Genomic DNA, 11,454 nt, shown 5'->3' with positions numbered 1-11,454 from the left:
CTATATATGTACAGCTGCCAGGTCTTCACTGAGGTGACGGAAGGCTGTACATACGAATTCCGTCACCTCTCGGGTCCTGTTTTTGTTCCCGCCCGAGAGAGGAGAGCGTGCTCCCTTTCCGAAAAAACGGCTGGTAAACAAGCCTTACTACGCACAGTTGCATTTCATGAGAGTAAAGATAGCACCTAAAATTGCACTCTCGTAGATATTTCTGTCCAATAAAAACAACAACACTGTTAATGGTTGTTGTTAAAAGAATTAGTATCTTAAGATACGGCGTCGAGAAGAGAAAACTTAAGGCTTAGTAAGAGTTTCGCTCTCATAAACGCAGTTTCAATGAGTAGAAGAAACTTCCTGCAGATTGACCCTTTTTCAGTCCTAGAACCTTTAATTCCTTTTTTTTCCTCCTAGAGCCCATGCGAAAGCTTTCCTTGTCAAAACGGTGGTACATGCCACCCAGAATACGAGACAAATTCATACCAGTGTGAATGCGGTGAGGGAGGAAAAGGAACACATTGCGAGACAAAAAGTAAGTGCAGCCGGAAAGCAAGAAAAACGTATAGAGGGAGGAAAACATATCTACTATTTTAAGTTCTTCAGTATTTCGCCTGATGGGAGTTTTTTGGTAAATACGAGGAGTTTTAAACCTTTTTGTAATTGTGGACTCAGAGCAACAGATGAGGGGAAAGGTCAACTTGTTTTGTGTAACATCCTGGAATTCAGCGTTCTCGTTACCAAGGATCGCTAAATAAATATAATATGTTTATTGGTAATAAAACTATAAACTAAAGACAATCGTCCTTTAACTAAAAGAGATGTGAAATCTTAACCCCGATAAATGACATGAAGAGATTTATTTTCCGGTGACTCGGGGATACTTGGAAAAAATCAGAATGCTCTTTGGCAGGAGTCGAACCTACGACATTCCGATTACTGGTTCGGCTCGTCACCTAGTCACCATCGAAAAACCGATTTTTTCAGAAAATTGTCTGTCTGTATGGACTCAAAAAATGTTTCAATCAAGTTTTTTTCATAGAGAGACACTACCCGCTCAAAAATAAAATAAAAATTCTTTTCTTCAGTATGGCAGAAAATCAACACAGACCCAGTGTGCTTTGGGGCCGCGGACGATTCATTCGGAACCTCCGAAATTCACAAGCCAGGAGACATCTATAGATTGAAGCTGATCCATCGCTCTGGCTACTTGAACTGTATTAGCAAGATAACCTCTGCCACAAAATGGGGCTGTGAGAGGCATCCCAGTAAATTAAATACCCACATCACTGATCACAATAACGTCCATCTTTTTCCAGTTAGCGGTACCGTTGAATTTGAGGATCATCTTTATTACGAACTGCCCGGTTTTCATGAAAATTCTGCCGAGATCGAGTTTCATTCCATTGTTACTCCTTTGTTTGCGACCGCTGGTCTGCAATTTAGAGTCTGGTATGGTGAAGATTTGACAAATTTGACCGAGCACGACAATATAGGTCAATCCTGCATTGATGTATACGGGGTTTTCCAAGTTGAAGGAGACTAGGCTATCTTGGAACATTATATATCGATAGGATTAACTCACGAACATTACACGTTTTAATTGCTCTTTGCTTGCAAATATGTCATTTGTAACCCTCACAAAAATGCATTGTTCTCCCTGTGCATTATTTTGGCGATTTAAGTATGAGGAGGTAGACATATTCGGTCTAGTATAGTCCAAGTTTTTTTTTTTTTGGAAAACTAAGGCGGTCCTTTTTGTTAGTTTTCGTTTTTTTTTAAGTGCACCGTCTTACAGCCACAAACTTTCTTACTTACATGAAATAACAATTTTAGTAGCCAGTATTAGTTCTAATGTCAACTTTTTACGTTGTGCAGCTACCTATCATTTCATTCAAAGTCTTCTCTGGTTGCTCTTTTCCGTCTTCTCTTCTACCTTCGGAAATAAATCGGGCCAAGACAAAATCCAGCTGCTTGTCGTACATTTCATTTCGATTATCGTTTATCAACGTCTCGCTATTGTAACTCTTTGGATTGGAAGTGCTGTTTTGTTTCTCTCAGCCTATCACTGCCTATTTACAAACAAGACCGACTTGGAAATTCAACCAGTGATTACCTAGGACAACGCTAGCTGGAGTCCGGCCAAAATAGGGCTATCAATCTCGCCCCTTCCTATCCTGAATGGTTAATGACTATTTTGTGAATAGTAATTTGCCTAAGTACAAATCAACTGGACTTTGATGGTTTCATCATCGTAAAACTAGTCAGATTTGACAAATGAGAGCTTATTGAATAATTAGTAACACTGGATGCCGATGATCTGATCGATGCCGGACATTGGGAATACTCGTCTTGATATTTTGTCTTACAGACTTGTGATTAGCTAATTTATTTAACTTGAATTTGTTATTCGTACATGTCATATAGTGCTTAATTAAAAGTGCATTTTGAATGGTTAACTTTGAGTTGATTGTCCAACATGTACTGATACTTGAATTCCACCCCGACGCTTATGTTTTGACGGTACGAATAAGTCATTTTATGGATGTGTGTCTGTACAAACACCCCTTTTTTAGCCAGCTTTTAGATATACTGCAGGTTGCTGACAGGTCTGTAGTTCTTGTGAAATAGGTATGGGCCAGGCTTCTTCAGCGGTTGAAGGACGACCGCGCACTTCCAGTCATCAGCATGCAATTTCCATTCCCATCGGTAATAGCACGCCAAAAATAATCGCGGCGATCACAAAAGATGTCGACATGTTCTGTAAAGTGCAACTTTTCTTTGCACTGTTGTTGATCGCTGTTCCGGAAGGGCATTTAAGTTGCTAAACAGAGAAGGTGATGTTGGGGCGTGGTAAACGGGATAAGATGATAGGCCTTGTGCCATGTTTTCGAGATTGGAGTCAATTTGAATGGCCTCAATTTTCTGAACAAGGAAGTTGCCAGTTGATCACCAGTTTAACGTAATCATTGACATGGGAGGTGGGGGGTTACAACGTTTTATTATTCTCCCGGTTGGGAGCTTCTTCACATCGAGCTTCATTCATCAAAGCCTTCGCATTGTTCGGTTTCACTTTGCACTCCAACATAGAACCGGTACATCGCCAGTTCCCCTCAGCTCATTGGGTATTTTGTTTCATGTCAATTGAAAATGCAAAGACGCAAAAAATTCCTTTTTTGTCTACATGATGTATTTCTACAGTTCATTAGCATTTTTATTTTTCAACTGAATTTCCGGACAAGGGCCATGGTATCATCAGTTTATGAGTGACAAACTGATTAAATACACTACCATAAAGATGGTGGATTGGTGTGTTAAAGTAAATAATGCCTTCTTTGCAATGAACGGATATAAAGCCGCGGCTACACGAGCGAATTTTTTCTCGAATTTTTTCTGTCTCTAACCGAGACAGACAGACCAGCGAACAATATATTTTGCGGGAACTGTCCTTCAGTTTTCAAACGTTCCGCAGTGTGTATTCGAAGAGGGTCTTGGCGAGGTCTCGGATTCTTATTCGTCACCACTGAAAAGGGAACATGCTTCCCTCGTCCTATTCCTTTTGTAAGTCTGTCAATACTTCTATATCCATATAAACAGGAACAATACGTTCACATGATGTTCATCCTAAAGGTCGTCAAGAATATGTGTAAAAAAAGGCAGGATATACAATAAATTATATGAAATGGATTCCGTTCTCTTTTCCGGTGTCTTTTCCGTGCTTACCGCAAACGCTAGCTGAGTCTTTTCTACACGATAAAAACAAGAAAAGATAACTTAAGGAAAAAAAAAATAGCTTTAACGCTGGTCGGATCTTTACATTTAATCGTGGCAAATTTCAACAATATGACGAAATGATTACTCAGCTGGTTTTGTATTTGTGTAAAGGCCCAAGTCGTTTTGATTCAATTCGGTTTCAACGCAATCTCAGAGGAGCATTGCCATTGTAGCTTGGACACAAGAGTTGAAAGTAAAATTGGTTTTAATGCTTGTTTAATTAAGGCAGCACACCTTGAACGAAGAGACTAAAACAGCCCGCATTTGCAATATGGAAACTTCACCGAATCTTTCTTTCGTGTGCTGAATATTTCCCAAGTTTTGGTTTTCTCCAAGTTTGAGGATTATTTCCAATGTGCTATCGAATGTGTCGTCAACAAAGCGTGCTTCTCCTTCAATTTTGGCATCCTGGCTGACAACGGATCTGGTGGCCATATTTGCCATCTCCTAGCTTCGGATAAGTACAACCATTCCAACCATTTTGTACCAAGCGAAGAATTTCATCACTTCTCCTTTTGGGTAAGTCGAGTGAACATATCAATTCTGTACAATTAACTTATGAGACCATATCAAAAGACAAATTTTACATTAAAAAAAAGAAAAGAAAACCTATATATGTACAGCTGCCAGGTCTTCACTGAGGTGACGGAAGGCTGTACATACGAATTCCGTCACCTCTCGGGTCCTGTTTTTGTTCCCGCCCGAGAGAGGAGAGCGTGCTCCCTTTCCGAAACAACGGCTGGTAAACAAGCCTTACTACGCACAGTTGCATTTCATGAGAGTAAAGATAGCACCTAAAATTGCACTCTCGTAGATATTTCTGTCCAAAAAAAAAACAACAACACTGTTAATGGTTGTTGTTAAAAGAATTAGTGCATTAAGATAGGGCGTCGAGAAGAGAAAACTTAAGGCTTAGTAAGAGTTTCGCTCTCATAAACGCAGTTTCAATGAGTAGAAGAAACTTCCTGCAGATTGACCCTTTTTCAGTCCTAGAACCTTTAATTCCTTTTTTTTTAATTTCCTTCTAGAGCCCATGCGAAAGCTTTCCTTGTCAAAACGGTGGAACATGCCACCCAGAATACGAGACAAATTCATACCAGTGTGAATGCGGTGAGGGAGGAAAAGGAACACATTGCGAGACAAAAAGTAAGTGCAGCCGGAAAGCAAGCCAAACGTATAGAAGGAGGAAAACATATCTACTATTTTAAGTTCTTCAGTATTTCGCCTGATGGGAGTTTTTTGGTAAATACGAGGAGTTTTAAACCTTTTTGTAATTGTGGACTCAGAGCAACAGATGAGGGGAAAGGTCAACTTGTTTTGTGTAACATCCTGGAATTCAGCGTTCTCGTTACCAAGGATCGCTAAATAAATATAATATGTTTATTGGTAATAAAACTATAAACTAAAGACAATCGTCCTTTAACTAAAAGAGATGTGAAATCTTAACCCCGATAAATGACATGAAGAGATTTATTTTCCGGTGACTCGGGGATACTTGGAAAAAATCAGAATGCTCTTTGGCAGGAGTCGAACCTACGACATTCCGATTACTGGTTCGGCTCGTCACCAAGTCACCATCGAAAAACCGATTTTTTCAGAAAATTGTCTGTCTGTATGGACTCAAAAAATGTTTCAATCAAGTTTTTTTCATAGAGAGGCACTACCCGCTCAAAAATAAAATAAAAATTCTTTTCTTCAGTATGGCAGAAAATCAACACAGACCCAGTGTGCTTTGGGGCCGCGGACGATTCATTCGGAACCTTCGAAATTCACAAGCCAGGAGACATCTATAGATTGAAGCTGATCCATCGCTCTGGCTACTTGAACTGTATTAGCAAGATAACCTCTGCCACAAAATGGGGCTGTGAGAGGCATCCCAGTAAATTAAATACCCACATCACTGATCACAATAACGTCCATCTTTTTCCAGTTAGCGGTACCGTTGAATTTGAGGATCATCTTTATTACGAACTGCCCGGTTTTCATGAAAATTCTGCCGAGATCTATTTTGATTCCATTGTTACTCCTTTGTTTGCGACCGCTGGTCAGCAATTTAGAGTCTGGTATGGTGAAGATTTGACAAATTTGACCGAGCAAGACAATGTAGGTCAATCCTGCATTGATGTATACGGGGTTTTCCAAGTTGAAGGAGACTAGGCTATCTTGGAACATTATATATCGATAGGATTAACTCACGAACATTACACGTTTTAATTGCTCTTTGCTTGCAAATATGTCATTTGTAACCCTCACAAAAATGCATTGTTCTCCCTATGCATTATTTTGGTGATTTAAGTATGAGGAGGTAGACATATTTGGTCTAGTATAGTCCAAGTTTTTTTTTTTTTGGAAAACGGAGGCGGTCCTTTTTGTTAGTTTTCGTTTTTTTTTAAGTGCACCGTCTTACAGCAACAAACTTTCTTACTTATATGAATTAACAATTTTAGTATCCAGTATTAGTTCTAATGTCAACTTTTTACGTTGTGCAGCTACCTATCATTTCATTTAAAGTCTTCTCTGGTTGCTCTTTTCCGTTCTCTCTTCTACCTTCGGAAATAAATCGGGCCAAGACAAAATCCAGCTGCTTGTCGTACATTTCATTTAGATTATCGTTTATCAACGTCTCGCTATTGTAACTCTTTGGATTGGAAGTGCTGTTTCGTTTCTCTCATCTTATCACTGCCTATTTACAAACAAGACCGACTCGGAAATTCAACCAGTGATTACCTAGGACAACGCTAGCTGGAGTCCGGCCAAAATAGGGCTATCAATCTCGCCCCTTCCTATCCTGAATGGTTAATGACTATTTTGTGAATAGTAATTTGCCTAAGTACAAATCAACTGGACTTTCATGGTTTCATCATCGTAAAACTAGTCAGATTTGACAAATGAGAGCTTATTGAATAATTAGTAACACTGGATGCCGATGATCTGATCGATGCCGGACATTGGGAATACTCGTCTTGATATTTTGTCGTACAGACTTGTGATTAGCTAATTTATTTAACATGAATTTGTTATTCGTACATGTCACATAGTGCTTAATTAAAAGTGCATTTTGATTGGTTAACTTTGAGTTGATTGTCCAACATGTACTGATACTTGAATTCCACCCCGACGCTTATGTTTTGACGGTACGAATAAGTCATTTTATGGATGTGTGTCTGTACAAACACCCCTTTTTTAGCCAGCTTTTAGATATACTGCAGGTTGCTGACAGGTCTGTAGTTCTTGTGAAATAGGTATGGGCCAGGCTTCTTCAGCGGTTGAAGGACGACCGCGCACTTCCAGTCATCAACAAGCAATTTCCATTCCCATCGGTAATAGCACGCCAAAAATAATCGCGGCGATCACAAAAGATGTGTAAAGTGCAACTTTTCTTTGCACTGTTGTTGATGAGCTTTTCCGTAAGGGCATTTAAGTTGCTAAACAGAGAAGGTGATGTTGGGGCGTGGTAAACGGGATAAGATGATAGGCCTTGTGCCATGTTTTCGAGATTGGAGTCAATTTGAATGGCCTCAATTTTCTGAACAAGGAAGTTGCCAGTTGATCACCAGTTTAACGTAATCATTGACATGGGAGATGGGGGGTTACAACGTTTTATTATTCTCCCGGTTGGGAGCTTCTTCACATCGAGCTTCATTCATCAAAGCCTTCGCATTCTTCGTTTTCACTTTGCACTCCAACATACCTTCTCTAGAACCGGTACACCGCCAGTTCCCCTCAGCTCATTGGGTATTTTGTTTCATGTCAATTGAAAATGCAAAGACGCGGAAAATTCCCTTTTTGTCTACATGATGTATTTCTACAGTTCATTAGCATTCATATTTTTCAACTAAATTTCCGGACAAGGGCCATGGCATCATCAGTTTATGAGAGACAAACTGATTAAATACACTACCATAAAGATGGTGGATTGGTGTGTTAAAGTAAATAATGCCTTCTTTGCAATGAATGGATATAAAGCCGCAGCTACACGAGCGAATTTTTTCTCGAATTTTTTCTGTCTCTAACCGAGACAGACAGACTAGCGAACAATATTCTGCGGGAACTGTCCTTCAGTTTTCAAACGTTCCGCAGTGTGTATTCGAAGAGGGTCTTGGCGAGGTCTCGGATTCTTATTCGTCACCACTGAAAAGGGAACATGCTTCCCTCGTCCTATTCCTTTTGTAAGTCTGTCAATACTTCTATATCCATATAAATAGGAACAATACGTTCACATGATGTTCATCCTAAAGGTCGTCAAGAATATGTGTAAAAAAAGGCAGGATATACAATAAATTATATGAAATGGATTCCGTTCTCTTTTCCGGTGTCTTTTCCGTGCTTACCGCAAACGCTAGCTGAGTCTTTTCTACACGATAAAAACAAGAAAAGATAACTTAAGGAAAAAAAAATAGCTTTAACGCTGGTCGGATCTTTACATTTAATCGTGGCAAATTTCAACAATATGACGAAATGATTACTCAGCTGGTTTTGTATTTGTGTAAAGGCCCAAGTCATTTCGATTCAATTCGGTTTCAACGCAATCTCAGAGGAGCATTGCCATTGTAGCTTGGACACAAGAGTTGAAAGTAAAATTGGTTTTAATGCTTGTTTAATTAAGGCAGCACACCTTGAACGAAGAGACTAAAACAGCCCGCATTTGCAATATGGAAACTTCACCGAATCTTTCTTTCGTGTGCTGAATATTTCCCAAGTTTTGGTTTTCTCCAAGTTTGAGGATTATTTCCAATGTGCTATCGAATGTGTCGTCAACAAAGCGTGCTTCTCCTTCAATTTTGGCATCCTGGCTGACAACGGATCTGGTGGCCATATTTGCCATCTCCTAGCTTCGGATAAGTACAACCATTCCAACCATTTTGTACCAAGCGAAGAATTTCATCACTTCTCCTTTTGGGTAAGTCGAGTGAACATATCAATTCTGTACAATTAACATATGAGACCATATCAAAAGACAAATTTTACATTACAAAAAAGAAAAGAAAACCTATATATGTACAGCTGCCAGGTCTTCACTGAGGTGACGGAAGGCTGTACATACGAATTCCGTCACCTCTCGGGTCCTGTTTTTGTTCCCGCCCGAGAGAGGAGAGCGTGCTCCCTTTCCGAAACAACGGCTGGTAAACAAGCCTTACTACGCACAGTTGCATTTCATGAGAGTAAAGATAGCACCTAAAATTGCACTCTCGTAGATATTTCTGTCCAATAAAAACAACAACACTGTTAATGGTTGTTGTTAAAAGAATTAGTGCATTAAGATAGGGCGTCGAGAAGAGAAAACTTAAGGCTTAGTAAGAGTTTCGCTCTCATAAACGCAGTTTCAATGAGTAGAAGAAACTTCCTGCAGATTGACCCTTTTTCAGTCCTAGAACCTTTAATTCCTTTTTTTTTCTTCTAGAGCCCATGCGAAAGCTTTCCTTGTCAAAACGGTGGTACATGCCACCCAGAATACGAGACAAATTCATACCAGTGTGAATGCGGTGAGGGAGGAAAAGGAACACATTGCGAGACAAAAAGTAAGTGCAGCCGGAAAGCAAGAAAAACGTATAGAAGGAGGAAAACATATCTACTATTTTAAGTTCTTCAGTATTTCGCCTGATGGGAGTTTTTTGGTAAATACGAGGAGTTTTAAACCTTTTTGTAATTGTGGACTCAGAGCAACAGATGAGGGGAAAGGTCAACTTGTTTTGTGTAACATCCTGGAATTCAGCGTTCTCGTTACCAAGGATCGCTAAATAAATATAATATGTTTATTGGTAATAAAACTATAAACTAAAGACAATCGTCCTTTAACTAAAAGAGATGTGAAATCTTAACCCCGATAAATGACATGAAGAGATTTATTTTCCGGTGACTCGGGGATACTTGGAAAAAATCAGAATGCTCTTTGGCAGGAGTCGAACCTACGACATTCCGATTACTGGTTCGGCTCGTCACCTAGTCACCATCGAAAAACCGATTTTTTCAGAAAATTGTCTGTCTGTATGGACTCAAAAAATGTTTCAATCAAGTTTTTTTCATAGAGAGACACTTCCCGCTCAAAAATAAAATAAAAATTCTTTTCTTCAGTATGGCAGAAAATCAACACAGACCCAGTGTGCTTTGGGGCCGCGGACGATTCATTCGGAACCTCCGAAATTCACAAGCCAGGAGACATCTATAGATTGAAGCTGATCCATCGCTCTGGCTACTTGAACTGTATTAGCAAGATAACCTCTGCCACAAAATGGGGCTGTGAGAGGCATCCCAGTAAATTAAATACCCACATCACTGATCACAATAACGTCCATCTTTTTCCAGTTAGCGGTACCGTTGAATTTGAGGATCATCTTTATTACGAACCGCCCGGTTTTCATGAAAATTCTGTCGAGATCGAGTTTGATTCCATTGTTACTCCTTTGTTTGCGACCGCTGGTCAGCAATTTAGAGTCTGGTATGGTGAAGATTTGACAAATTTGACCGAGCACGACAATATAGGTCAATCCTGCATTGATGTATACGGGGTTTTCCAAGTTGAAGGAGACTAGGCTATCTTGGAACATTATATATCGATAGGATTAACTCACGAACATTACACGTTTTAATTGCTCTTTGCTTGCAAATATGTCATTTGTAACCCTCACAAAAATGCATTGTTCTCCCTGTGCATTATTTTGGCGATTTAAGTATGAGGAGGTAGACATATTCGGTCTAGTATAGTCCAAGTTTTTTTTTTTTGGAAAACTAAGGCGGTCCTTTTTGTTAGTTTTCGTTTTTTTTTAAGTGCACCGTCTTACAGCCACAAACTTTCTTACTTACATGAAATAACAATTTTAGTAGCCAGTATTAGTTCTAATGTCAACTTTTTACGTTGTGCAGCTACCTATCATTTCATTCAAAGTCTTCTCTGGTTGCTCTTTTCCGTCTTCTCTTCTACCTTCGGAAATAAATCGGGCCAAGACAAAATCCAGCTGCTTGTCGTACATTTCATTTAGATTATCGTTTATCAACGTCTCGCTATTGTAACTCTTTGGATTGGAAGTGCTGTTTCGTTTCTCTCAGCCTATCACTGCCTATTTACAAGCAAGACCGACTCGGAAATTCAACCAGTGATTACCTTGGACAACGCTAGCTGGAGTCCGGCCAAAATAGGGCTATCAATCTCGCCCCTTTCCTATCCTGAATGGTTAATGACTATTTTGTGAATAGTAATTTGCCTAAGTACAAATCAACAGGACTTTGATGGTTTCATCATCGTAAAACTAGTCAGATTTGACAAATGAGAGCTTATTGAATAATTAGTAACACTGGATGCCGATGATCTGATCGATGCCGGACATTGGAAATATTCGTCTTGATATTTTGTCGTACAGACTTGTGATTAGCTAATTTATTTAACATGAATTTGTTATTCGTACATGTCACATAGTGCTTAATTAAAAGTGCATTTTGAACTTTGAGTTGATTGTCCAACATGTACTGATACTTGAATTCCACCCCGACGCTTATGTTTTGACGGTACGAATAAGTCATTTTATGGATGTGTGTCTGTACAAACACCCCTTTTTTAGCCAGCTTTTAGATATACTGCAGGTTGCTGACAGGTCTGTAGTTCTTGTGAAATAGGTATGGGCCAGGCTTCTTCAGCGGTTGAAGGACGACCGCGCACTTCCAGTCATCAGCATGCAATTTCCATTCCCATCG

General features: G+C 39.5%; 3 protein-coding genes across 3 annotated transcripts in view; all 3 read left to right on the top strand.

Annotated features, from left to right (window-relative positions):
• LOC138021205 (uncharacterized) overlaps positions 1–1,578 on the top strand; it is a 2,906-nt gene extending 1,328 nt beyond the window's left edge. Inside the window, exons 3-4 of the mRNA XM_068868064.1 lie at positions 412–529; positions 1,083–1,578. Of these exons, the coding sequence (XP_068724165.1) occupies positions 412–529; positions 1,083–1,540 (576 nt within the window). The 3' untranslated portion in view covers positions 1,541–1,578. The remainder of the gene's footprint in view (positions 1–411; positions 530–1,082) is intronic.
• A 1,714-nt stretch (positions 1,579–3,292) lies between these two features.
• Positions 3,293–5,954, top strand: LOC138021204 (uncharacterized). The gene is made up of 4 exons (XM_068868063.1): positions 3,293–3,313; positions 4,105–4,287; positions 4,797–4,914; positions 5,468–5,954. The coding sequence occupies exons 1-4, from the start codon at positions 3,293–3,295 to the stop codon at positions 5,923–5,925; spliced, it is 780 nt and encodes a 259-aa protein (XP_068724164.1). The 3' UTR covers positions 5,926–5,954.
• Positions 5,955–8,401: 2,447 nt separating this feature from the next.
• Positions 8,402–11,197, top strand: LOC138021203 (uncharacterized; the record flags this gene model as incomplete). Its single annotated transcript, XM_068868062.1, has 3 exons — positions 8,402–8,668; positions 9,170–9,287; positions 9,841–11,197. Coding segments are annotated over 3 exons (843 nt in total), but the record flags the coding sequence as incomplete, so codon positions are not given.
• Between the last annotated feature and the right edge of the window lie 257 nt (positions 11,198–11,454).

The sequence above is a fragment of the Montipora capricornis genome, chromosome 10 (genome assembly GCF_036669925.1).
Source record: "Montipora capricornis isolate CH-2021 chromosome 10, ASM3666992v2, whole genome shotgun sequence".
Lineage (NCBI taxonomy): Eukaryota > Metazoa > Cnidaria > Anthozoa > Scleractinia > Acroporidae > Montipora > Montipora capricornis.
The sequence above is the reverse complement of the archived record's forward strand: the minus strand, read 5'-3'. Positions and strand labels throughout refer to the sequence as shown.

Bases quoted from the DNA above. Each gene is read 5' to 3' on its own strand.
- LOC138021204 (XM_068868063.1), top strand. From the start codon at position 3,293: ATGGTGGATTGGTGTGTTAAA. The intron at 4,288-4,796 runs GTAAGTCGAGTG...ATTTCCTTCTAG, and splicing joins TTCATCACTTCTCCTTTTGG to AGCCCATGCGAAAGCTTTCC. The intron at 4,915-5,467 runs GTAAGTGCAGCC...TCTTTTCTTCAG, and splicing joins AACACATTGCGAGACAAAAA to TATGGCAGAAAATCAACACA.